Raw genomic sequence first — 27,168 nt, forward strand, 5'->3', positions numbered from 1 at the left:
TGGTATGAACAGTCCCTACGATAGCACTTCTCAAACTTTAATGTGTACACAAATCACATGTAGATCTCATTAGAATGTAGATTCTAATTGAGCAGTTCTGGGGATGGCCCTAAGTTTCTGCATTTCTAACAAATTCCCAGGTGATGCTGATACTGCCGGTCCAGGGACCACATTTTGAAAGCCCAACCTCCTGGCTCTACAAACTTTCTCTAAACTAATGGCTCCCAAATTTAGACTTCCAATCCAGACCTCTCTCCCGAACTGCCACTTTTAATTACAACTCTTAGTTGACACCTCTGTTTGGATATTTATAAGGCATCTCCTAAATTTTTCAAGGGCTTCCCTGGTGGGTCAATGGTAAAGAATCTGCCTGCCACTGCAGGAGACACGAGTTCAATCCCTGATCTGGGAAGATCTCCTGGAGAAGGAAATGGCAACCCACTCCAGTACTCTTGCCTGAGAAATCCCATGGACAGGGGAGCCTGGCAGGCTACTATCCTTGGGGTCACAGCAGAGTCAGACACGACACAGTGACTAAAGAACAACAGGGTTCTCACACTACTCCTGCCAATGTCGCCCTCAGGACTCAAGAACTCAAGTCAAAACCTAGAAACTATCCATGAAAGGCCCTTTTCTCAGTCTCTATATCCAAACTGATAGCAAGCACTGTCTACTTTACCTCCCAAGCTTACCCGGACCCTTTACTCCCTCTTCTGTCCACTCCCACCACCCTAGTCCAGGCGACCTCCTCGTTTGTGTGAGCTGCTACAGAGGCTACTGGTCGCTTTGCTTTCTGCCTGCCCTCTCCCCCTTCTCCCCCTGTCCATTCTCTACACATTAGAGTGATTTTTCTAAAATATAAATCAAATCACCCCACTTTCCTGCTTCACGAAATTCCTTTAGGAGCTTGCATCTCATCTAGAATTGAACCTAACTCCTTACCCTAGCCTATAAAACCCAGCATGTCTGGCCTCTGCCTTCCTTCTGAGCCTCATCTCACGTGAACCCCCGGCCCAGACACCACAGTCTTGTTGGCCTCTCTCCAGTCCCTGAGCACAGCCTACTTCCTGCTCGGCGCCTTTGTTCTGACCCTGCCCTCTGTCTCCTGGTCCTGGCTGGGCCCTTCTCATCATTCAGATCTCAGCTTCTGGGTGACCTCCCCTGAGAGGCCTTCCCTGATCACCTTATGTCTTACCCAGTTTCACTCCTCATGTTTCACCAGTAGCTGACCTTTGTTTAATTGTTTCTCCACTAAGAAGTCAGTCCAGGAAAACAGTGACCTTGTTTTCTACTTGGTTCACTGGCATCTGGAACAGGGCCAGAATAGGTACCCAGAGAAAATTTATCGTGTGAGGAAATGTCAATTCCCTCCACCCCAAGCCTCAGTTTCCCCATTTATTAAACAGGGATAATAACATGATAGCATCTTCCTCACAGAGTTAAGATTAAATGAGAAGGACTTGCCTAGAGGTCCAGTGGTTAAGAATCCACCTGCCAATGCAGGGGACACAGGTTCGATCCCTGGTCTGGGAAGATTCTACACACCTCAGAGCAAGTAAGCCTGCGCCCCACAACTACTCAGCCTGTGCGCCGGAGGTCAAAAGTCACCAAACTGAGCCCACATACAACAGTTACTGAAGCCTGCATGCCTAGAGCCCATGCTCTGCAACAAGAGAAGCCCCTGCAATGAGAAGCTTGTGCACCACAAATTGAGAATAGCCCCCACCCCCTACTGCTGCAACTAGAGAAAGCCCGAGTGCAGCAGTGAAGACCCAGCACAGCCAAAAATAAAATAAATTTAAAAGAAGATCAAATGAGAAATACATGTAAGGCTCAGGCACAGTGCCTGGCACTTGGTCACAAGTGGCTAATAATCCCATTACAAAGCTCAGCAGTGGCCACAGGACTGGAAAAGGTCAGTTTTCATTCCAATCCCAAAGAAAGGCAATGCCAAAGAATGCTCAAACTACCGCACAATTGCACTCATCTCACAGGCTAGTGAAGTAATGCTCAAAATTCTCCAAGCCAGGCTTCAGCAATCCATGAACCGTGAACTTCCATATGTTCAAGCTGGTTTTAGAAAAGACAGAGGATCCAGAGATCAAATTGCCAACATCCACTGGATCATCGAAAAGCAAGAGTTCCAGAAAAACATCTATTTCTGCTTCATTGATTATGCCAAAGCCTTTGACTGTGTGGATCACAATAAACTGTGGAAAATTCTTCAAGAGATGGGAATACCAGACCATCTGACCTGCCTCTTGAGAAACCTATATGCAGGTCAGGAAGCAACAGTTAGAACTGGACATGGAACAACAGACTGGCTCCAAATAGGAAAAGGAGTACGTCAAGGCTGTCTATTGTCACCCTGCTTATTTAACTTCTATGCAGAGTACATCATGAGAAACGCTGGGCTGGAAGAAACACAAGCTGGAATCAAGATTGCCGGGAGAAATATCAATAACCTCAGATATGCAGATAACACCACTCTTTTGGCAGAAAGTGAAGAGGAATTAAAGAGTCTCTTGATGAAAGTGAAAGAGGAGAATGAAAAAGTTGGCTTAAAGCTCAACATTCAGAAAACTAAGATCATGATATCTGGTCCCATCACTTCATGGGAAATAGATGGGAAACAGTGGAAACAGTGTCAGACTTTATTTTGGGGGGCTCCAAAATCACTGCAGATGGTGACTGCAGCCGTGAAATGAAAAGATGTTTACTCCTTGGAAGGAAAGTTATGACCAACCTAGATAGCATATTCAAAAGCAGAGATTACTTTGCCAACAAAGGTCCGTCTAGACAAGGCTATGGTTTTTCCAGTGGTCATGTATGGATGTGAGAGTTGGAATGTGAAGAAAGCTAAGCGCTGAATATGCTTTTGAACTGTGGTGTTGGAGAAGACCCTTGAGAATCCCTTGGACTTCAACGAGATCCAACCAGTCCATTCTAAAGGAGGTCAGTCCTGGGTGTTCATTGGAAGGACTGATGCTGAAGCTGAAGCTCCCAACAGTTTGGCCACCTCATGAAAAAAGTTGACTCATTGGAAAAGACCCTGATGCTGGGAGGGATTGGGGGCAGGAGGAGAAGGGGACGACAGAGGATGAGATGGCTGGATGGCATCACCGACTCGATGGACATGAGTTTGGGTGGACTCCGGGAGTTGGTGATGGACAGGGAGGCCTGGTGTGCTGCGATTCATGGAGTTGCAAAGAGTCAGACATGACTGAGCGACTGAACTGAACTGACTGATTATCAATACCATGATGGAATCCCTGGCAGAAATGGGCAGAGCCAGTGGGACTCCCACTGCTCCCCAACTGAGCTCCAAGCAGTGGGCCAACTGGCCCAGGCCCAATACTGGTCACGGCTGAAGTCCTCAACACCCAACAGCAGAGGGTGGGCAAATCCAGGGATGACAAGCAGAGGTAAGCATGCTTCAATTCAACTGCAAGTTTATTAGAAAGGCCATGGACAGATGAACCCTGAGTTACCAGCTGAGGAAGAAATGAAAAAAGCTCCTGCCTGTCTTGGCCCGCCCCACAGGCCTCTTGCGAACTCTGTCCTGTGGCGGACTCCAACAGAAGTCAGCCGGAAAGTGCTTTCTCGATGCTCCTTCAGGGACTGCTCGACCTGACTGCAGGGGACCCAGGGGTGGATGCTGGTGCCTGGAGCTGGGAGCCACAGGGCCTTGGTCCTCTCCTCTAGCAGAAAGTGGTTCCAGACCTCCCCCGCTGCAGCACAACAGAACAGAAAAGGAGCCAACTGGGATAGAGCAAGTTCTGCTAAACAGCCAAAGGCTCTGGGAGGGGACGCCAGACTGCCTCGGAGGTGGGTGCAGATGGCTACAGACGGCCAATCGTGGGGGTCCCCCTGGGAGAATCCTAAAGCTGCTCTAAGGGGTCTCAGCCACAGAGTGTCCTTGTGTGACTCAGCGCCCTCCTGGGGCTCCACTGGCTCCTTCTGCTCCCAGAAAGGCAAATGGATCTTGTAGAAATCCATGGTGGTTGATGCCACTTTGTCCTTAAAAATAGATAAAGAGTTTGTACAGTGAATTGATTTCAACCAGCAGAGCCTGAGCCGAGAAGAGTCCGTCCTGGGGAAGGAGAAGGCACTTCTCACACCCTCCCTGGGGTGATCCGGGCTGGCTGCTTCTTGGGCCCCTCGGGGCTCCGCTCCCTCTGGCCCTGGGATTCGGGCCTGCTTCCTCTGGGGAGCACGCTGCCTCCATCCAGCTAGCACCGCCCTGCGGCCTGGATGCTCAGGCCCCTCACAGGGTGGTGGATGGCAGCTTCCTCACCCGCCGCTGGGCCAGGATAGACGACTCGATGGGCTTCAGCTGAGGGGTGGGCTTGGAGCTGTTGAGCGCTGAGTAGGTAGCTGCCATGGCTCCCTGGGAGACAAGGGGGGCTCAGTTCACGAGGGTGGGAGGTACATGTGCTCCAGGGCAGCGCCAGCCCCTCCCAGGGTTCTACGGCCCACCCGGTCCCGTTAACCCTGCCTTGGTGGTTCTTCATGGTCATGAGTCCTGCCTCCTCCTTCAGACTGGAGGCTTCAGAGTGCCGGAGCTGTGCTCGCCCCCAAAGGACTGGGGGCCACGAGTGCACTGTCGACACCCCGGCATGTCAGACGGGGGCTCCCTGGGGAGAGACGTACGTGGCGTCTCCTGGCTCTAGCCCCCTGAGTCCTCGCCCACGGAACCCTGGCTTGGGCCCCTGCGGCCCGGCAGCCGAGGGTGGCGGTACCTTCACAAGCTGCAGGTCCTGGTGTGACAGCTGGCTCTGCGGAAGCTTGTCTTTCTGGGTGATCCACGGGTGCTGCAGGACCTGCTTGGCTGTGAGGCGCTGGTGGGGGTCCACGTGCAGCATCTTAGATACCAGGTCCTGGGGACGAGCAGGCAAGGAGTTGGTGGGAGAGGCTAGCAGGGGAGCAGAGTGCTGGGCCTGGCTGATGGGGAATGGCTAAGGCAGCTGTTTCCTGCAATCTCCCGCCTGGACCCTTGCAGTAGCCCCTGCGACCCATTCTCCACGCTGCTCCAGGGCCTCCTCAAGTGGCACATGCCCTTTTTGGGGATTTCTTCCTGGAAGGCCCTTTCTTTCCTCTTTCACTGTCTAGAAGCCGGGCAGGAAGATGGGAAGAACCAAAGGGTGGGGCTGGGAAGGATCAAAACCTCACTCCGCTGCTCGTGGACTGGATATCTGGGGCAAGTTACTTTGACCCTCTGAGTTTCAGCTTCCCCTCTGAGAAACAGGATGACAAAAGTACCCAACTCATAAGGTCAATCGGAGAAGGCAATGGCACCCCACTCCAGTACTCTTGCCTGGAAAATCCCATGGGCGGAGGAGCCTGGTAGGCTGCAGTCCATGGGGTCGCGAAGAGTGGACATGACTGAGCGACTTCACTTTGACTTTTCACTTTCATGCATTGGAGAAGGAAATGGCAACCCACTCCAGTGTTCTTGCCTGGAGAATCCCAGGGACAGGGGAGCCTGGTGTGCTGCCGTCTCTGGGGTCGCACCGAGTCGGACACGACTGAAGTGACTTAGCAGCAGCAGCAGCATAACGTCAATGTGAGGGGGTACTGTTCACTAAGGACTCAACCCAGCGTCTGACACAGAGGTTCCCACCACTGGGACCTGTTGTTTAGTACTGAAAGCGCAAATGTTCCTTCCTCTGAGAAGGCCTGTCTGCCTGGTGGCCCGTAGCCCTGCCTGGGTCTCCACTGCCTATACCTCTGACCAGGAGGATCTGCTTCTCTGTCCCCTTGTGTGCAAACCTGTCTGTCCCCTCACACTAAGTCCCCAAGAGGCAGGGGCCGTGACGATGCAGCCCTCTGTCCCCCTTCAGGGCCCAGAACACAGGAAGGGCCAGTGAATGATCACCAAGTTGCCCAAACAATACACAAGATAGAGGGCGGGGGAGGGGGAGCAGTCTGCCTGGGAATCTTCCACTTGCAGAAGTACAGCAACAGAGGTTTGTGGGATATTCCACATGGAGAAATGAGGCTGCCAGCCCCCCGCCTGTGAAACGCTGAAAAGTCCTGGGATGGGACCCTGCCTCCCCAGCCCTGAGTGAGCAGGGCCCAGGCCTTACAGGCTCACCTTGGCTGTGTCCGAAACCGCGTTCCAGTTTCCCCCACTGAGAGTGAACTTGCCACTGCCGATCCGGGTCAGGATTTCCTCTGGCGTGTCACTGGGTCCATTGGCAAATGGAGTGTATCTGGGGGAAAGTCCACCTGGTGTGGGTATGGCCTCTGGCCTCCACTGAGGTGGCCGGGGTGGCGGGGGGCGGACTGTATCTCCCCCTTCAGAGTGGGTGCCCCCAAAGGCGGCACTTCCTCCCCAAGGTGGAGCTCCCAAAGGCAGCACCACATCCCTGTCTCCAGCTCTTCCTGAAGCAGGGATGAGTCTCTCCCATCAGACAAGCAACACCCCAGCCTGTACACTAGGGCTGGAGGAAGGGTGGGGGCAGACAGGGTGCAGGCCAGAGGGGCACTCACCCCGCCAGCATGGTGTACAGCAGAATGCCCAGGCTCCAAATGTCACAGCCTTCATCATAGCCCTGGCGCTTCAGGACCTGGCAGGAAGGCGGGCAGGGGAGGGTGGTCGGGCTGAGGGGCACATGCCTGCCTGCTACTCCCCAAAACGCAGGACAAGGGTCCCAGGCATGGGCTGATCCTGCCTTGGTACTTGGACTGAGACCACACAGACTGGAGTCCTGGACAGCGTGGGGCCTCTGGAAGGGACACAAGGCCCTTGTGCCAGGCCCCCCCCTCACTCTCGCAGCTGAGGAGGCTGGGCCGCTCACCTCAGGTGCCACGAAGTTGGCGGTGTAGCAAGGTGTCATGAGGAGCCCGTTTTCAGCCCGCAGCTGCTTGGCGAAGCCAAAGTCACAGATGCGCAGGCACTCGGGATTCCCACTCTCATCCACATACAGGATGTTGCTGGGCTTGAGGTCCCTGTGCACGACCTGGGGGCAGGGGGCTGGGTCAGTCCTCCAGGTGGGCAGGCTGCCGGGGCCCAGGTCCACTGCCAGGGCTGGGAGAGTCAGAAGATGGGCCCAGAGAGGGGGCAGAAGGACCCAGAATCTGAAAGGGGGGAAGGGGCTGCCAAGGGGCCTTGCTGCTGCTGGTGTTATCAACCTGAACCCTCTAGGTCAATGTCTGTGTGCGTGCGCGTGCTCAGTTGCGTCCAACTTTGCAACCCCATGGACTGTAGCCTGTCAGGTTCCTCTATCCGTGGAATTTTCCAGGCAAGAATCCTGGAGTGGGTTGCCATTTCCTACCCCGGGGGGTCTTTCTGACTCAGAGATCAAACCCAAGACTCTTGTGTCTCCTGCACTGGCAGGCGGGTTCTTTACCACTGAGCCACTTGTCAGCTCTAACTTCACCATCCACAGGGAACTCCTCAAAGCTGCGTGCCACACAGGTGTGTACATGCACGCATGCTAAGTCGCTCCCGTCGTGTCTGACTCGGGAACCCACAGACTATAGCCCACCAGACTCCTCTGTCCACTGGATTCTCTAGGCATGAATACTGGAGTGGGCGCCACGCTGTCCTCCAAGGGATCGTCCCAACTCAGGGATCAGACAAACCCACGTCTCCTTATGTCTCCTGCATTGGCAGGCGGGTTCTCTACCACTAGCACCACCTGGGAAGCGGGGGACCACACATGTGACCTAACGGCAACTCCATTCTTCCCATTGCATGGGTCAAAATCTTTGAGGAATATGAGAAAAAAAGAGGAATTAAGAATGACTCTATCAATCCATCACCAAACACAGCTGGGTCTACCATTAAAATATATCCGGGGACTTCCCTGGATAGTGGTCCAGTGGTTAAGACTTTGTGCTCTCAATGCAGGGGGCCTAGGTTTGATCCCTGGTCAGGGAACAAGATCTCACACGCCACAGCTAAAGATTCGGAGTGCCACAACTAAAACCTGGTAGTCAAATAAATAAATGTTTTTTTTTTTTAATGTCCAGAGCCCAGGCACTTCTCAGCCCCTCTACTAGCAGCATGCAGATCCCAGCCATTATCATCCCTCCCCTGGAATACGGCAACAACCTCCTAACCGGTCTCTCTGCTTCTGTCTCATCTCCTATGGCCTGTTCTAAACAGAGCTGCCAGAGTGATCCTGTTAAATGTAAGTCAGATCATGTCACCTCCAAGGGTTCCCCTCTTAGGAAGAACAGTCTTTACGATGGCCTGGTGGCCTCACCTCCTCTCTCCCCTACTGCTTGCCCACATCGCTGGCACTCTATCACTCCTTTCCTTGCTCAGCTGGCTTTGGCCACGCCAGCCTCTTTGCTCTTCCTTCAAAGTGCTAAGCACACTCCTGCCCCAGGGCCTTTGCACTTGCTATTCCCTTTTTCTGGAATACTCTCCCCTTAGGCATCTGCCTGGCTCATTCTCTTATTTCTTTCAGGTTTCAGCTCAAATTGTCACCTTACCAATCAGGGCTTCCCTGGACCATTCCATATGAAATATAAAACGCCACCTGGTCCATTCCATATAAAACAGCAACCACAGACCAGTACTCCTTACTCTCCTCACCCTGCTTATCTTTACCCACAGCGTTTACCACTGTTGGAGATTCACTTCATCGTCTTCAGAACCCACCCACTGGAATGTAAGCTCCATGAGTGTTTGGCTCACTGCTGCATCCCAGCATTAAGAACAGTTCCCAGCACACAGTAGGTATTCAATAAATGCCTGCTGAAGAAATGGACAAACGACACTGCCGAGGCCTTAAGCACATGACCCTCCCCTGGCCCCATGTACTCGTGTGTAACCGGAGGAGGCTGACGCATCCCACTTGCTTTTCATCCACACCCTCTCCCTCTGCATGGTTCCATTCAGAGTCACTAACTCACCTAATTATTAACAACTCTCAGATCTCCGACACTAACCCGGAACTTTTCTGAGTCCAGCATCGCACAGCTGCTGACCAGATGGCAACCACTGAATGTCCCCTAGCCCCTCAAGCCCAACAATCCCAGACTAAACTCATTTTCACTTTCCTTCTCCCATGAGCTCATGGTACCTCCCTGAGAGCTGTGAAAAACCTTCATTGGCTCCCTACTACTTTGGGATAAAGCCTGAAGTCCCCATCCTGGTGTGGAGAGCCGAGCTGTCCTTTCTAGCCTCATTGCCCACCACATCCCTCCAGTGCCTGGAGCTCAGGTCAGAGAGGGGTCCTTCAACCGTGAACAGCCATATCTCCCTGTGGAATGCCTGCTCACCCCCAGGAGCCAGAACAGGGACTCGCACACAGCAAGCGCTACGTGAACTCTGCCGTGAATGAATGAATCACACCTCCAAAGCAGAGGAGACCTTACACGTTAGATCGGCTGAATCTCACCAGTTAGTTGGCTTTATGAGGATCCCTGCACGGTCCCTGTGGAGCCAGGCCAACAGGCTCCAGAGGCAGCTGCTGCTCACTCCAGCTGACAATCACTTCGCAGCAACTCGGGCCCAGGTTTCAAAAGCAGCCAAATTACCAAACCAAGAAAATACCCGCGGTGAGCAGGCCAAACGCAGCCACTGAGTCACAGGCTGTGGCTCTAGAGGAGCTGTGATTTCAGTCAGGAGGCAGACGGGCTGCGTGTGAATCCTGGCTCTGCCGGCAGCAGCTGTGTGATCATGACATGTCACTCAACCTCTCCAGCCTTTGGTTTTCTCACCTGTAAAACGGGGCTGATAAGAGTGCCCAGCCCCCAGCGTTACAGGAAGGCGCATACGAGTTATGTACCAGGAGTATGTAGCGCAGGGCCTGGAACATGACAGCGGCTGCCACAGTAAGCCCAGCACTTCCTGGGTGAACCCCACCCTCATGCTGGATATCAAGATACAGCGAGTGCTTGTTAAGAAGCCCTTAAAAACTAGAGGACAAGAAGGGCAGGAAAATGAGGCCACAGATGTTGTCCAAAGCAGCAGCCAATCATATGCAAGGGAGAAGCACAGACTCTAAAGCCAGTTTAGCTATGAGACTTTTACTTAAGCTCCCAGAGCCTCAGTTTCCTCACCTATAAAATGGGTGACCTAATACTCATACCTTCTTCATAGATTTGTTGAAACAGTTAAGTGAGCGCATGTGTAAAGTACTTAGAATCTGTCTGGCCTGTGGAAAGCGCTCTGTCCTCGCCAGCATCATCGGAGGATGTGCATTAGGGCACCTGTGACCAGCCGCACACACACAGATAAAGGGTGAAGGTCTACATAAGTCGTCCGGTTAAACAGAGAAGTCAAAGTGCGAAGCACTATTGAGTTCTCAGACAGGCTGTTCTCGGCACCCTGGGGCCCTGAGGAAGCTAGAGACTTGAAAGGGCTCCACATATTAAACAAAGAACTCTTGCAAAATAAGATGAAAAAAAGCAGACGACCCAATTTCACTTAATGGATGAAAGACTTGAACCGACTTTCCATAAAAGAGGCTGTCCAATGGCAATAAACCGCCGAAGAGGTGCTCAACTTCACCAGTCATCCAGAAAACGTAAATTAAAAGCACTATGGGATACCACTCCTCATCTCTTAGAGTGGCTGTAATTAAAAAGATGGAAAATGCCAAGTGTTGGCAAGTAGCAGAACTCTCACACACTTCTGGAGAGTATAAATATGTAAAACAACTTTACATATTGACACCCAGGTTATAGTGGACAAGTGTTCACGAGAGACAAGTGCAAGAATGTCACGGCAGCGTTACTTGTCATAGTAAAAAACCTGGTAACAGAGACGTCCCTGGTGGTCCAGGGGCTGACTCCAAGCTCCCAGTGCAGGGGGCTCTGAACGCAGTTCCGTCTCTTGTCAGGGAACCAGATCACACAAGCCAAAACTAAAGATCCTGCATCCTGCAACCAAGACCCAGAGCAGCCAAAAGAGACGCAGAATCCTGAATATCATCAAAGTCTTACTTTATCAGCTTTGTGAAGCAATATGCCGAAGGGACCAGCATCACTATCAACTCCTTCGTTCTTGAATACCTTCTTTAAAAAATAAATAACTAAACTAGTAACCATCCATGTCCATTAACAGCAGAAAGGATAATTAAACTGTGGTCTGTTCACACAGCAGAAACCACAGAGCAATGAAGCTACACAACATCACAGGTGCCTCTCAGAGAGAGAGCTGAGTGGCTGAAGTCAGATACAAAAGAGCACATATATATCAAATTAGACGTCAGCTTAGCATGGTTATCTTTGAGGAGGGAGAGTGGAAGGGGCTCGAGGGGGTTGGGGGGAACTAGAAATCTTTCAGCTCCCACTCTAGAAAGCCCTTCTCTGAGGAGTTCCCTGGTAGTCCAGTGGTTAGAACTCCCAGTTTTCATTGCTGAGGGTGTGGATTCAATTCCTGGTCAGGGAACTAAGCTGAGAGGCAGAGCCCTGTCTGCTCTGGGTGCTGGTTACGTGGGTGTCTTCACTTTTTGAAGACTTATTGAATTGTACATGATGACCTGTTAATGTGATATTTCAATATGAAGATAACATTAAAACAAATAGGAGGGCCCAGAACTGGTCACCCCCTTCTCATTCCTCAGCTGTTATGAGATTTCCGGCTTCTGGACCACAGATGCTGCCAAAGTGTAAACGGCTTGAGAATCTCCCTCCAAAAACCTCCATGAGAGCTTCCAATTTCCTCATCATCTTCCCCTAATATTTGGAAAGGGCCAGAAACTTTAGAGGCAGCTGGTAAAGAATCTGCCTGCAATGAGGGAGACCTGAGTTTGAGTCCTGGGTTGTGAAGATCTCCTGGAGAAGGCTACCCACTCCAGTATTCTGGCCTGGAGAAACTTTAGGGCCCATAGGTTCCAAAATCCCAAAGATGTCCTTTGGGCAAGAAATAATATTCTCCCATGACACCTCTACAGAGTGAATGTCTGTACTTGGAGCTCACCTATCCCTCATAGAGAGGCTCACTACTTTTGGAAGCAGCTCCCACTCTAGAAAAGCCCTTCCCTGGCTAACTTCCTGGTGGTCCAGTGGTTAGGACTCTGAGCTTCACAGCTGAGGGTGCAGGTTCAATCCCTCGTTGAGGGAACAAATATCCTATAAGCTCTGAGGCACAGCAGTCCCTGCTCTGAGCTTTAGGTGGCCTGCTGGAAACTCACCACTTCAGCTCTATCTTCTAAACCTTCTTCGGGTGATGCTAGCTAGTACTCATGTGAGAAAAAAACAGGAAAAGGCACCCTATGTACCGTCTGACCTGACGTATTTCCATATCAGTCTGTTTGCACTGGTCATTTCAAAACATAAAACCGCTTCAAACACGGCCATGCAGTAACCAAACTAGACCTCTGGTGATAAGGTAAAGTTCTTTTCCACAAAAGAATCCTCCTAATAAGTTAGACAGAATTACACATTGTTATTTTTGCAAATTCTAATAAATGATTGATTCAAGGAAATGTCACAAAAGGCTGAAACCACTGCATGAAAGGTTGGTGAGGCTCTCATGATACACCTCACACCCACCCACTGCCTGACACCCGTTCACCCATCCCCAGACCCATTCAGCCAACCCCTGATGACTAACGGGGGCAATGAGACACTGGCTCCCGGACACGATGCTGTGCGAAGTTCACTGCACCTCCCATGGAGTGCTTTTTGACTCCTTGATCCCAAAAAGAAGTTGAAGTGAAATCTAATTAAGACTTTGGAGCACCTTGCCGTTTACAGGAAATATAAGCAATAGGGAAACAATTAAAATGATGCCACAAGGAAGCAAACACATTCAGAATGAGGGACCGGGTCTTCCCTGCTGGTCCAGGGGTTAAGACTTTGTGCTGCCAACGTAGGGTTACGATTCAGTCCCTGGTTGGGGAACTAAGATCCCATATGTTCTGCAGTGTGGCCAAATAAATAAGTAAATAAGGTGGGACATTCCACAGAACTGCTCTCTTCAAGAAGTCAGTGGCATCCGAAAGGGAGGTTTTACTATGGAGGTGACGTGGATGTACACACTTAACGAAACTCATCAACTTGTACACTTAAGATCTACTGTAGGCAAATTTTATCTCAGTTTTATAAGGGACTTAAGGGGTGTGATAAGTGAATGAAAGGTATGAACCTTGCAGAGATTGTGAATCCAATAAACAAACTGCAGAAAGGCATTTTTGACATTCGGGTCAGTTCTCATGAGGTGGATGAATCTGGAGCCTATTATACAGAGTGAAGTAAGTCAGAAAGAGAAACACCAATACAGTATATTAACGCACACATATGGAATTTAGAAAGATGGTAACGGCAATCCTATATGAAAGGCAGTGAAAGAGACACAGATGTAAAGAACAGACTTTTGGACTCTGGGAGAAGGCAAGGGTGGGGTGATTTGAGAGAATAGCATTGAAACATGTCTATTACCACATGTGAAAAAGATGACCAGTACAAGTTCGATGCATGAAGCAGGGCACTCAAAGCCAGGGCTCTGAGACAACCCAGAGGGATGGGGTGGGGAGGGAGGTGGGTGGGGGGCTCAGGATTGGGGGACAGATGTGCACCTGTGGCTGATTCATGTCAATGTACAGTGAAAACCACCACAATACTGTAAAGAAACTGGCCTGTGTTTCCAGCAGCATTTCCGCCTACATCCACTTCCTCTTGTCCTGACAGCTGAACCCGCAGCCAGATTCCTCCCTGAAGCCTTGAAGCTCCCACAGTGATCTTGCTGCTTCGTAACTCAAAACCACTTTGCATCTGTAGCTCCCCACCCAAATTTCTCAGTCAAACACTCTGGCTCCCTTCTTCCCAGGCTGTGTGACCTTGGGCAAGTGAGCTCACATCTCTGAGCCTCGGCTTCCCTAACTATAAAGTGAGGCCAGGAACAGCATCTACCTAATAGGGTTGTGAAAATCAGTTGAGATAACGTAAGAAGGAACTCAGCATGATCCCTGCCTAGGTCCTAAATAAACATTCCTTTTCACAGTGTGGCCTTATCCATCCCTCTTTTCCTTCCTTACCTCTGTCCACTTGCCCACTCACCCATCTCGGGTCTCCCCTCTGTCTGGCTGGTGGAAGACTGCCACTGTCTGGGCCAGTCATGGTCCATGCACTCTGCTAATGGTAAGACCCCAGGCCGCCCCTGGCCCCAGGCCCACTCGGCGCCCCCCTACTCAAGACTTACCCCCTGGGAGTGCAGATACTCCACGGTCTTGCTGATGGTGTGCAGGACGAAGCTGGCCTCGCGTTCCGAGAAGAACTTCTGCCGTAGGATCTTATCCAGCAGCTCCCCTCCCCGCATCAGCTCTGTCACCAGGTACACGTGTTTGCCATCATCATACACCTGCCAGAGACCTCGCCGTCAGGCCCCTCCCCTCGACGCCAGGCCTGGGCTCCTTGGTCACCAGCTCGCCAGGCCAGGGAGGCAAGACCTGAGCCTGGGGCCTGTGTTCTGCTCTGGGTCTCATCACCTTGGCAGGGCTTTCACCTGGGCCCCTGGACAGGATGCTGGCTCTGTCCTGAGGGCAAGAATGCTCTCAGAGAATGCCAGCGTCACCCAGGGAGGGCACCTGGCGCAGCCAGACTAGAGGCGCCTCAGTGGACCTCCCATCTGTGAGCAGAGGAGGGTCCGAAGTCAAAGGAATGGCCACCCTGAGACCCGCCCGAGAATCGAGGGCCCGTGTCCCCACCCCACCCTCAAGGACTCCCACTGGCCTGTGTCCCCACCCTACCCTCAAGGACTCCCACTCACATCTTTCAGAGTGATGATGTTGGGGTGCTGCCCGTACCGCAGAAGAATTTCAATCTCTTCCGAGGGGTCTCGCTTGCTCTTGTCAATGACCTGAGGAAAGGGGTGCACGTGGCGGTGTTGGAGGATCAACTCCAGAGTCCCGACCTGCCACAGAGTCCCATGCTGCAGGGCGTGGAGTCTCAGCCAGACAACTTTCACCTGACCTGCCGCAGAGCCCCATGCTGCAGGGCGTGTAGTCTCAGCGGCACACCTTTCACCTGACCTGCCGCAGAGCCCCATGCTGCAGGGCGTGGAGTCTCAGCCGCACACCTTTCACCCGACCTGCCGCAGAGCCCCATGCTGCAGGGCGTGGAGTCTCAGCCGCACACCTTTCACCCATCCACAGAGTTTCCAGCACCACCCCTCCCCAACCAGAGGACCAGGGCTACATCACCCACCACCTCCACCCCAGCCGAGCGGCCTGGCCCGGACGAGGTCACGAGGCTCACCTTGACAGCATACTCCGTGTTGGTGGCTTTGTGGACGCAGCGCTTGCACTCTGAGTACGAGCCCACACCAATCGTCTCTTTCACCACGTAGCCATCGCTAAAAACCAGGTTCTTCCCATGTAATTGCTGCAGGAGACCAAGAGGTGGGACTGATTACGTGCTCTAGAATGGACAGTCATCTCCCAGAACCCCAGGCCTTGGGCCCCTGGAGGTGGCACTGGGCAAGAAGGAAGCCCAGTGTGCTGCAGTCCTTGGGGTCACAGAGCCGGACACCCCTTAGCGACTGAACAACAGGAGGCCTGGGGCAGAAGACCTGGCCCTCTCCGGGCCTGTTTTCTGCACTCTGTGATGGGCACGCTGGCTGGCTCCGGGCGCCTGGATGCAGTTTGTGGTCAGCGGGTGCTGGAGCAGGCAGGTAAGGAGCCAGGACACACACACGGAAGAGCTGGAGGCTCTGAGAACCCAGGCAGGCCTGAGGGGCATGGGAGCCCGAGCCAGGTCCCAGCCCTGCCACTTCCTATGGCTGTTGGCCGGTTGTTTCCCTTTTCTGGGTGACACAGCCCACCTTGTGTCTAAGACATTAACTGTATCACATGCTTCTGTGATGCTGAGTGTGTAACAGGCACTATTCTGAGCCCTTTTCATCAGGTGACCACACAGCCCGCACACGGCCCTGCTTCACGTCTGTTCTCCTCACATCCAGTCTGGTTTAACACTTGTCTGGGACCAAGATATCCCAGTTAGATAATAAATCACACAGTCACCCTAACTTTACACATAACTTTGTGCTATAGAACTCACATAATCCTTGAAACAACCCTCGAGGAAAGGTTCTATCATTACCCCCATTTACAGATGAGGAAACTCAGATACCAGAAAGTGTCCCCTCCACAATCCCTGACCTTGGAAGCTCTGACCCAGGCAGTGAGCTCCAAAGTCTCCATTCTTGCCTCTCAACTCTAAATTTCCCATGGAGTTCAGACAGTAGGCAAGTGGGAGACAGTGGGACGAGATCCGAGTGCCCCCCCCGCACCAGTCGGGTGCATACCCACCAACCTGGGTATGCTCCGGCCCTCCAACATTCTGGCTCTGAGTCAAGAAACTCACAACCTGGAGAAGGGAAGGGCGACCTACTCCAGTATTCTTGCCTGGAATAGTCCATGGACAGAGCAGCCTGGCAGGCTACAGTCCACGGGGTCTCAGAGAGTCAGACAGGACTAGGCAACTGAACACACAGACACAGGGGGCTTATTAGGACCAAATGTGTGTGAAAGGAAAGCTGATGGTGATTCTTGAAAAATTCAAATTTCAGAATATTTTTAAAATAAAGTTTCAAAGTACTTAAAAAAAAAAAAGAAAAGAAACTCATAACCACGCTGCTTTCCCTGTTTTACAAGTGGGGAAACTGAGGCTGAAGGAGGTTGAGGTGCAGTGGGCTCCCCGGTGGCAGCAGGGTCTGAACCCAAGTCTGTTCAAGTTCAGTGCTTGTGTTCTCAGCTGTTCTACCTTGTGGCTTCCAGGAAGAAAACCACAGCTGAGAAGTGGAAGTTCCTCCCGCCCCTCACCTGTACCACCGCGTGCAGGGGTGCCTGTGTGGCCCGAGGCTTGCCGTCGTCCTCCATTAGGCCGGTGGCCACGAAACTGAAGCCGCGGAACAGCTGATGGGCACCGGCACTGGGGGGGATGCCTGGGGAGTCTGCAGAGGCAGGAGGGGGGTGTGAACAAGAGGAGGCACCCTTGACCCGAGGTAGCCCAAAAGCTGGCCGGGATGGGAGCCTGGGCAGGACCTCTCATCTCTGGCTTTGGCCCATCTGCCCGTGTGTGTTCAGACAAGTCCAGTCCTGTCATATAAGAAACAGCAAAAACCCTCACATCCACCACCTGCCCAGGCCAAGGTACTTTATCCATTCCTGGAGGCCTCCTTGTGTCTGGTCTGCCCTTTCAGGTCCATCTTCTCTGCAGCAGCCAGAGGGAGGGTTCCAGTCACAAGTCTGTGCCCTGTCTGTACCTTTCCTCTGCCCTTGGGCTAGCCCAGGCAATGAGGTGCTTGTGATCTTAGCCTCCTTTCCCGCACTCCACAGCTCAGCCACGCCCAGCTTCTCAGATCCTTAGAGGAGACTCTAAGCCACTGGACGTGCTGTTCCTGATAACTAGACAGCCATTCCTTGTCCATCCTCTGAGGCTCAGCTCACACACTGTCCTCTGAGAAACCTGGCCTCACGCTGCTCCTCCAGCCCGGTGCCCCTGTTAAGCTGCACTTGCCGAGCTGCCCGGAGCTGACTTTGTCTCTCTCCCACTACAGCCTGAGCCATATGAAGGCAGGGCCTGGGTCTGACTTGTTCACCGTCAATCCCCGCATGGCTGGCATACTAAGGTACCTGGTACATACTTGTCAGATAAATAAAGATGGGACAGGCTGCTCGGAGAAGTGACAAGTTCCCTGACATCAGAGACGTGCAAGCCACAGTGAGAAAAGCACCCCTCTGGTAAAACCTGTCTCTCTAGGAGGCCTTTCGGAACACTCCTCCCCAGTATGTGGCCAAAACACTAGGATTTACCAAGTTCCCTCTCAGAAGCCCCCTCCTTGGCTTCTATCTGTAATCCCATGGACTGAGTGGGTCTGCGGCTAAGTCCGTGTTCCAGATGCGTCACCGAAGCCCAGTTGTCAGAGCAGCCAAAGCTAATTCCCACGCTTGCCCCTGACCTCTGGGCACCGTCAGCCCTGCTCTGCCGGACCGTCCCCACCTCGCGTGATTGCCAGGTCAGATTCCTCACCCTTGACGTGAGTGGGAGCCTGATGTCTGGTCTTTCCAGTGGGCTGAAGGTGCCCGGGGCCAAGGGTCCTGACTTTTCTATTGTGGCCCACTCACTCACTCACTCCCACCCCCTTGCCCAGGCACAAAGAAGCCCATAGAGCCCCAGAGCGGGACCGCCAGGCTGAATGAGACAGGGACAAAGAGTCAGAGACTCCCCGCCTGTCTGCCCACACACCTGGGCCTGCTCAGCCCTCAGGGCCCCTGCGCCCCAAGAGGCCCCTGACTCCCCGCTTCCCTCCTGGGGAAGGGAAAGCCCAGGACAAAGTCAGACGAGGGACGCACCCTTGGGCGTGCGGGACGTGAACTCAGTGTCAAAGTAGAAGGTGTCATCAGGTTGCGCCACGGCTGGCTTGAAGGGTGGCTTGATCTCACGCCGGTACAGCTTCTGCAAGGTGGGGTGGGCGCCCTGGTTACCTTGGCACCCCCACAGCCCGCCAGCAGCCCCACGCAGGAGGAGGAGTCAATGGCCTGGACGGAGCACAGGCTATGCAGACAGGGCGTAACTGCTCGCCCTTGGGAGGCCAGCCCGTGCCCTCAAGGCCACATTGTCACCTCTGCTTCACGTCGGAGGCGCGAGTCAGCAGAAGCCCCCTCCCACCACAGCCGAAGCCCTGCCTGGGGCCCAGGGTGGACAGACTCACTCACATTCCAGTCAATGGTGGAGTAGAAGACGTGCCGCTTGATCTCCTCTGCCCCATCAGGACCGGAGCCTGAAAGAGCCCAGATGAGGGCCTGCCTCAGGGCGTGCCAACCCCAGACAGCCGCCCTGGCCTCCGAGCGGCTGCGCCTCACTGGGGTCTCGGGCCAGGGGCTCAGCTCACGCCACCCCAAGTCCATCCAGCCATCATCCCGAAGCCTACAGACCACTCAGCACTTTCCACTTTCTGGAGCCTCTTAATGATCAGGCTCCCATGTACTGATGGGAGGACGGTCCAGAGAGGAGAAGCTAGACAACTTGTCCAAGGCTAAAGTTGGGACAGGTCAAACCTTTCCTGAGATCTGCAGGGGGTTCCCACCTCCCCCAACCCTGCACCAACTTAGGCCTCATCTCTGCTGCTCTTAGCCCATCGCCTTTGTCAGCCACCAGACAGGCTCTCCCTCCTTTCAAGCCCAGACGCCTGGATGGGACCTTACAAAGCAGGTCAAGGTCCAGGTGAACCCGGGAGCCAAAGAGCCAACACATACTGAGCAGCTACTACAGGCACATTCATGTGACTTCATTTAATCCGCGAAGCTTGAGACCATTGTCCCTGGTGGAGACAAGGACCTCAGGCTCCGGGGGGACATGTCAACTGCTTTGGGTCACTCTGCTCACAAACAGCACTCATCCGACCACAGTATCTGTGGAGGGACCACCGCGTGCCAGCAGTGGGGTCCCGAGCCCCTGGCGCCTGAACTCGTGCCCCTTCTTCTGAGCCAGCAGCCTTGGCGGAGGAGCCGTGCCGGCCTCTGTCCTCATCCCCAGGGGGAGTGGAGATGACTCAGTTCCTGCTTTCCCCCAGACACAGGTCACCCCCCCGCCCCACACTCCACACATGGGGCCAGAAGGCAGGGTGGCCGCCGGCATTGTCTGCCCACACAAAGGACAACGGCTCCTTTCAGCCCCAGATGTGGCCCCGTGGCCTAGGCCACAGCTGTACCCGCTCCCCTCCCCTGGGCTGGGGCTACTTACCAAGCCGGTTGGCAGGATTCCGCTTGAACAGAGCCCGCAGGAGGCTCTGGGCTTCCGTGCTTAGAAACTGGGGCATGCCTAGCTTCGCCCTGCAATGGCCCCCGGGTCTCGTCAGGGTTGAGCTCCGCCCCGGAGGCCCCGTCTTACCTCCCGCCTCTGTCCACGTCTCATTTCCAGCTCAGTCCAGACAAGCCGTCCACTAACTTCCCTCCCAGAGACTCAGGATTCTCTACCCACAGGCCCCTGTGGGTGAACAGGGGGCCCTAGCAAAAGCGCGGCACTCAAACCAGCGGAGTGTCTCGCTCTTGGAGGATGTGAGGATAGGTGCGGGGTGTTAGTCTGGCCCCCAAACTAGGCCAAGAAGAGGAGACACCTGGAGGTGTCAGAGAGGCTGGAGCTTACTTCAGAATCAGAGTCATAGTCTCCTTCCGGTCCTTCCCCTGGAAGGGCAGGGAGCCCGTCAACATCTCAAACTGCAGGGAACAAGGATCCGTTCAGGCTCTGGTCCCGCCCCTCAGGCCCCCCACCTCCTCCCACCCGGGCCAGCCGCTCAGCCCCCCGCCCAGGAGGTCCACCTGGATCAAGAACTGTGTGTGTCCCTCCCCTCTCCATCAATCAGACCACCAGGAGCAGAACTAGGGGCCTGAGGCTGGGGAGAGGCCCAGTATGGGGCAGGGGGCACCCCAGGTGGGGCCAAGCCCGGAATCCTTCCAAGGAAGGAAACTGCAGCTCGGAGGAGTGTGAGGCCAGCTTAGCTATGAGAGGACAAGAGAAGAGCCTCAGAGACCAGCAGCCACCCTCCCCTGACCCTGTGCCCCACAGGTGGGGAAACTGAGCCCCAGTGCCTGGGCTGGATGCTGGGTGCTCTACCACTGCCTGGGCACTCACCATCAACACCCCATAGGACCACCAGTCTGCACTGTGGGAATGGCCCTGCCGGTTGACGACCTCGGGGGCCATGTACTCCACCGTCCCGCAGAAGGAATAGGCCTTCTTCTCATGGTCGATGGCTTCCTTGCTCAAACCGAAGTCTGTGGCAAGAAGCACAAGCGGACACACCTTCAGGACCCCCTGCCTTCCTCGCTGCCACCCCTGCACACCCATGCCCCCCTGCCCAGAGGCCTGAGGGCATCACCGCTATGGTACACAGGAGGAAGCCGAGGCCCAGGGGGGTGAGATGGTCTGCTCAGCATTACACAGTGGGGACCTGGGATTCAAACCCAGGTCATGCCAGGCCTGGACTTTTGACCACTTCTAAGTGCCTGGCACAGCCTCTCAGGATAAGCAGATACCCTAGCCCTCAGCCCAGGTCCATCTAGAGCCCATCCTGCCCTCCCCTGAAACCGGAGGGGCAGGTGCCCTCCACTCACCAGTGAGTTTGATGTGGCCTTCCTCATCCAGAAGGATGCTGCAATGGAGAGAGGGGGTCAGGGCCCCTCAGTCGTGGGCCTTTTGTGGGGTCAGGTGACGTCACAGGTCTGTAGGGGCTGGGCTCAGCCCAGGGAAGCTGGCCCACCAGGTCCGGCTGATGAACGGGTGGGTGGCGCAGGGACCGGCGGTGCCGCACAGGAGTGTTGCCTACCTTTCCGCTAATTCTTGAAACAACTGTGTGAGGTAGGTACTTACATGGCCCCATTTTAATGATGGGGAAGTTAAGGCCCAGGGAGGTTAAATAACTCCCCTAGTCAGAGAGTTAGGAGGTGGCAGAGATTAGATTTGAATTCAGGTCTGCCTGACTCTGTGCTTCCCCGGTGGCTCAGATGGTAAAGAATCTGCCTGCAATGCAGGAGACCCAAGTTCAATCCCTGGGTCAGGAATATCCCCTGGAAAAAGGACTGGCTACCTACTCCAATGATCTTGGCTGGAGCATTCCACGGACAGAAGAATCTGGTGGGCTACAGTCCAAGTGGTTGCAAAGAGTTGGACATAACTGAGTGACTTAACACTTTCACTTTTCACTTTCTGCCTGACTCTAAAGCCACATCTCACTCCACATAAGCACCTGCCCCTGGCTCCCAAGTTACCACTTGAGGATATTTAGATGTTAAGGAAAATTCTACAGAGGGTCATATCAAGGAAGGGCCTTTAACGGTGGCATCTCAGATGTCATACTGGATTAGCAAAAAAGATAGGCAATACCCAGGCACAGAGGTACCTGGTGCTTGGTGATGGCAGCCCTAGTGATGAGGCAGCCCCCCAGGCGAGCCTGCCACCACCACTCTGCTCCACCCACCCGTTCTGGGGGCAACCCAAGAGAGGGGGACTTTCTCAGGGGGAGTCCCCCCCAACCCCCTCAGACTGGCTGTGCTCTAGAAGAGGCTCCTGGGGCCTGCCTCTGCACACCCTAGGGAGCTGGGCAGAGCTGGGCCTTCACTCACTTCTCAGGCTTCAGGTCTCTGTAAATGATGCCTAGACTGTGCAGGTGGTCCAGGCCCAAAGCCAGCTCGGCCAGGTAAAACTTCACATCCTCCTCCGTGAACATAACCTGCAACAGGCGGGAGGGGGCTTCAGCCGGGATCACCCCTTTCTCAGGAGCTGGGGCACTGGGCAGTCAGCAGCTTCCCCGTCCTCCTAAGAGATTCCATACCCCTTCTCTTTATGAAGGGGTTTGAAGAATGAACTGACTAATATGCAAGTCGCTCACGGTAGCGTTGAAAGGCACATAGGGAAAGGCTGGAGACAGCTCAAGGGTCAAGCAGTAAACTGAACTGTCTCCTTCCCACATAACGGAGTGCTATGCCAGCCATGCGGGGTTCCCAGGTGGTTCAGTGATGAAGAATCCGCCTGCCAAGCAGGAGACATGGGTTCAGCATCTGGGTCGGGAAGATCCCCTGGAGGAGGGCATGGCAACCCACTCCAGTATTCTTGCCTAGAAATTCCCATGGACAGAGGACCATGGCAGGCTACAGTCCATGGGGTCGCAAAGAGTCAGACACGACTTGGCAACTAAACAACAATGCAACCATAAACTAGAACGAGGATCCCTCCATACGGTGGATGGCTACAGATCCATCGCCAAGATAGAGGCGCCAAGTCACTCCAAAACACCCTGCCATGAAGAAAGCAAAGTACAGTATATATAGAACAGTATCCTGCATGTAAGAAAGTAGGGGTCAGGATTCAGATCATACATTGAATTGGTTTGTATTTTTTTCCCAAAGAAACATGGGAAATTTAGAAAAGAAAAATGTTTACCTAGACGAGGGAGCCGAGAGGGCTGGGGTGGGAGGAAGACTTCTCAATGGATATTTTTCTTCTCAGTCATGTATTATCTATTCAATCATTCAAACAGCATTTTAAACATTTGAAAACTTTGGTTCTCTTCTAAAATTTAATTTGTATTACTGGTCTCATTTTTATATCTGGCTCAAATTCTTATATGTGAGTTCAAAAGCCTTTTGGTTAACAGCACATAATCCTAAAGAATCCAGCTTTCCAGGTGGATTTGGGCTTCTTCGAATCCTCATAACCCTGCCCAGGGAAGCCCTGAAAAAAAATGGAAGTGAAGGGGTTTCCCTGGTGGTCCAGTGGTTAAGAATCCACCTTGCAATGTTAGGGGCACGGATTTGATCCCTGGTCTGGGAAGATCCCACATGCCTTGGAGCAACTAAATCTGTGCACCACAACTGCTAAGGCCAAGCTCTAGAGGCCACGAGCTACAACCACTGAAGCCCATTCACCCCAGAGCCCATGCTCCACAATGAGAGAAGCCACCACAAGGAGAGACCCAAGCACTGCAATGAGTCACAGCCCCCACTTGCTGCAACTAGGGAAAGCCTGAGTGCAGCAATAAAGACCCACCACGGCCAAAAAATAAATAAAAACTCGCAAATAAATAAATCTTAAAAAAAGAAAAAAAAGAAAAAGAAGCAAGGAGGTGAAGAGGTGAGAGCCACGCTTGGGTTCCTGGAATCAGGGCAGGATCACATCCTGGGCCTGATTCTCCTCACCCATCTCAGGGAACTCTCAGAAGCTCTGCCAGGGAACGGCCTCTGTCCCAGAGTGGGTCAGGGAATGCTGGGCAGGCCTGGGGAGTCCCAGGTGGAGGCCTCACTGTCGTGCCAGCTCCATCCAGGGCCCTGGCAGGGGGTGTCCGGGTGTCCCAGGTATCAGCTCACCTCTTTAGAGAGCCGGGTGAAGAGGTCCCCGCCGCGCAGGAAGTCCAGGATAAGGTAGAGCTTGCCCTCAGTCTGGAAGGCTGGGGAGGCAGGAAAAGGCCATGGAGGAGCCAGCTGCGCCCTGGGCCTTGTCCCTGCACCTCAGCTCCCTTGGTCTGCCAGCCGGCAGATGCGGCAGTATACAGGAGAGGCAACAGCCCCCCAGCAAGGGCAAAGGCTGGCAGGTGGGGTGCGAGGTCAGCGAGGGTCTGTGGTCTTACCGTAGTGCAGCTTCACCACAAACGGGTGGTTTACGTCAGCCAGGATGTCTCTCTCCATTTTGGTCCGAACACGGTCACGCACTGGTCAAAGGAAGAAGTGGCTTACCAAAAGTCTGGCCACCCAGCACAGCTCCGCCCCTAGCCTTGGCTAAGAAGGACTCTCTTTTCTACTTGTTGCTCATGTCTCTCGGCAGTGCCCAAGACTGGCCCTTGGTGCCCTGCCCATCTCTCTAGCCCTGTCGCTAGCTGTGCCCCAAGGGGCCATTTGATCCAGCCAGTCTAAGTAACCTGTTCCTTGTGTGCCCCCAGCCTCTGCCCCTGTGGCTCCCCCTGAGATGCCTTCATCAGCCCCTTCTCCATCTGGCATAAAAATCTCCAATTCCCAGACTTCCCTGGTGGTCCAGTGGTTAAGACTCTGCGCTTCCACTACAGTGGGCGTGGGTTCGATCCCTGGTTGGGGAAGTTCCACATGCCATGCGGTGTGGCCAAAAAAAGCAAGAAAAAAAAACCCCGATTATAGCTGGGGGCAGACTCCCTGGGCATGAATTTCAGACTCGTGGGTCTGAGCAGGCACCTCACCCTTTTTTTTTTTTTAAGAATAAAAGTCCCTAGGCCATTCTGATCATCAGCAGGTTCTCCTCTGACTCAGTTCAGGCACTCTCTCCTCCAGGAAGCCTTCCTTAACCTGCCAAGCTGAGCTGGAGCCCTCTGGACTCTTGCTCTATGTCCCCCTTCAGAGCACCTTTCACCTTCTTGTAATTTTCTTGCTTCCCTCACCAGACAAGGCTGGGACCATGCTGGATTAACTCCCCTCATCACTGCTTCCCAAATACACCTATCATTTTTCAAACTATTAATATTGCTCTACAGTTCTGTTCAGGCATAGTTCCTCCCTCCTGGGGTGTCTTTCCTCTATGCTTTCAGTCTGGGGAGAAGGCCTAACTCACCCTCTAAAGGCACAGCTCACCTGGCTACTCCCATGGAAGCCCCTCCCATGTGAGGCTGAAACCCAGATTCTCCTGGGTCCCAGCACCAACTGCACCAGCCTGTGGGGTCCCACACCCCCTCCCCCGTCCCAACCTCGGAGCCACTCACAGCATCTTTCTCCTCCCATCATCCCTCCTGAGGAAGGATTCCCATCCCTACCAGGCTGGTCTTAGAGCATCACAGCTAAGTCATCCTACAGCCAGCCCACTGTGCCCACAGGAACCCAAGGCCAGTACCTCCTATTCTGCCCCCACCATCCTAGCTGGGGCCCACTCCTCCTGGTCAGCAGGACCAGCCTGGTCCCCAGGCTGATCAAGGAGTCAGTGTCCAGTACAAAGCCCACTCGCAACTACCCTCACACCCTAAGTCTGGGAATTCTAGACGTGGGCTCAGCTCCCTTCTGAACCTCTCCATCCATCTCTGGGACCCTGCCTTGACTCACCCTCTCCAACCTGCCCAGCTGCCTCGTTCCCTGGGTTCTCTCCTCTCCTCTCACACTCTCTTCCACTCTGAGAGGTCTCCCTCAGACTCTTCAAGCATCATGAAGCAATTCTGCTCACAGAATGCTTCTGCCCAACCACGGAGATGCCTGATATCTGAAGCCCTTGCCCCCCCGCCGCCAACACACTGCACTCACCCCCTGCCTCCTGCCAGACGTCCTTCAGCTACAGACACTGGCACTTGGCTTAGGGGGGTGGGAAGAGGTTAATCCCCGGAAGTCTTTTCTTCTGAATGGATCCTGTCTTTGCCATCAGGGACGGTGGGAGAGAAGGAGGGGCTGAGAATAGGCCTGTTTCTACATCTTCAGACCGGGTATTCCTGGTGAGAGAGCTGTCTCTCCCATCAGACCCAAGGGCCCTGAGAGCTGGTGTCCTCTGCCCTCTATCTCTGCCCAGCCTGAGGCTCTGCGGGGAGGTGCCCTCCACTCACCTTTCAGCGTCGCCTTCTTTAGTACCTTCATGGCGTACAAGTGCCCACTGTCAGGTCGGGTTACCTTTCGTACCAGGAAGACCTTAGAAGGCATTGGGGTGGGGGTGGTGAGGGGGAAGCAGAAGAGAAGATGGGCAGGGGGCTGAACCTGCCAGTTCGCATGCCCCAGGTCCCAGGCTGACCTCCAGCTTCCCTAAACACCAGGTTGCCCTTGTGTTGCCCCTGGGTACTACAGTGACCTCTCTCCTCCTCCCCTCAGACCCATCAACCCTTGCCCTCTGATCCTTTGAGCTCCAAGGTGGTCCCCCCACCCCTACTGTGACATGACCAGTGCCGCCCTCCCAGCTATGGGCTCGGGACTCACTTTGCCAAAGGATCCCTGGCCCAGGACCTTGAGGAGCTCAAAATGGGATGGGTCGGCCTTCTCTGAGCCAGCCTTGACATGGTGCGTGATGGAGATCTCCTTGAGAACGCCCTCATCCTGATGGAGGAACAGAGCTGGTGAGCACGGTGGGCCCCATCCAGGTCAGCACAGGGCATGGCCCCCCATCCCGAGATCCTACTCCCGCTGGATCTCAGCAGACAGGGTCCTGCAGGCCCGAGCAGCCAGCCACCCTGGAAAATGGGGCCTCCCAGTTCATCCATATCAAAACCCGGGAAGGGCCAAACCACCAAGGTGCCGGGTCAGGCGAGCTCGTATTGCTCCTGCTGCTCCAGCCTGGTCAGGCCCAGAGGGGTGCCCAGGCAGGGCTGGGCTGAGCCAATGCCAGGCTCTGACTGAGGCCTACAGACCTGCCCCAGGTCCTCCCTGGGAGGCTCCCCTCCCGTGGCTACAAAGGTTTTGGTTTTGCCACAATAGGAAGTCGAGTTTGCTCGCGTACTGGAAAGGCACAGCTGGGCTTTTGTTTCTGGCCAAGATGGAAGATGGGCTCTCTCTGGTAGAAGGACAGGGCTAAGACACACAAGGACACAAAGTCGCCACCTCAGACTCCCCCTAGCAACCCAGTAAGTGCCGGCCTGGGGTGGGGGGAGCAAGACCGGAGACTCTCTGCGCCACCCTCTGACACTTCCTTCACACAAGTCTACTAGAAACTCCTGCCAGTCCCAGATGTTCTGGAACCCCTCTGCTCTCCCTCCAATCTGTGGATACCGCCCTGGAACCCGGAAGCGCCTCCTCACTTTCCCAGGAAGCAAGGCTGGACAGGGTCTAGTCACCCAGG

At 54.0% G+C, this 27,168-nt stretch overlaps 1 protein-coding gene across 11 annotated transcripts in view; it reads right to left on the bottom strand.

Annotated features, from left to right (window-relative positions):
* Positions 1-3,435: 3,435 nt before the first annotated feature.
* RPS6KA1 (ribosomal protein S6 kinase A1) overlaps positions 3,436-27,168 on the bottom strand; it is a 37,763-nt gene continuing 14,030 nt past the window's right edge. For 8 of the 11 annotated variants that reach the window (XM_042244506.1, XM_027965466.2, XM_060410645.1 and 5 more), the window contains 20 exons: positions 26,313-26,429; positions 25,949-26,030; positions 24,032-24,112; positions 23,772-23,851; positions 22,032-22,138; positions 21,024-21,061; positions 20,542-20,684; positions 20,056-20,126; positions 19,654-19,742; positions 18,627-18,691; positions 18,264-18,366; positions 16,731-16,861; positions 15,166-15,291; positions 14,678-14,767; positions 14,111-14,269; positions 6,804-6,965; positions 6,496-6,572; positions 6,098-6,215; positions 4,743-4,880; positions 3,436-4,390 (listed from right to left, as the gene is read on the bottom strand). In XM_042244506.1, the coding sequence (XP_042100440.1) occupies positions 4,268-4,390; positions 4,743-4,880; positions 6,098-6,215; positions 6,496-6,572; positions 6,804-6,965; positions 14,111-14,269; positions 14,678-14,767; positions 15,166-15,291; positions 16,731-16,861; positions 18,264-18,366; positions 18,627-18,691; positions 19,654-19,742; positions 20,056-20,126; positions 20,542-20,684; positions 21,024-21,061; positions 22,032-22,138; positions 23,772-23,851; positions 24,032-24,112; positions 25,949-26,030; positions 26,313-26,429 (2,100 nt within the window). In that variant the 3' untranslated portion in view covers positions 3,436-4,267. Of the gene's footprint in view, positions 4,391-4,742; positions 4,881-6,097; positions 6,216-6,495; positions 6,573-6,803; positions 6,966-14,110; positions 14,270-14,677; positions 14,768-15,165; positions 15,292-16,730; positions 16,862-18,263; positions 18,367-18,626; positions 18,692-19,653; positions 19,743-20,055; positions 20,127-20,541; positions 20,685-21,023; positions 21,062-22,031; positions 22,139-23,771; positions 23,852-24,031; positions 24,113-25,948; positions 26,031-26,312; positions 26,430-26,829; positions 26,901-27,168 lie in introns of those variants that run through there. The other 3 variants (XM_042244503.1, XM_042244502.1, XR_006058884.1) reach the window with 2 other exon arrangements.

This window comes from Ovis aries, chromosome 2 (genome assembly GCF_016772045.2).
Source record: "Ovis aries strain OAR_USU_Benz2616 breed Rambouillet chromosome 2, ARS-UI_Ramb_v3.0, whole genome shotgun sequence".
In the NCBI taxonomy this organism is placed as follows: domain Eukaryota; kingdom Metazoa; phylum Chordata; class Mammalia; order Artiodactyla; family Bovidae; genus Ovis; species Ovis aries.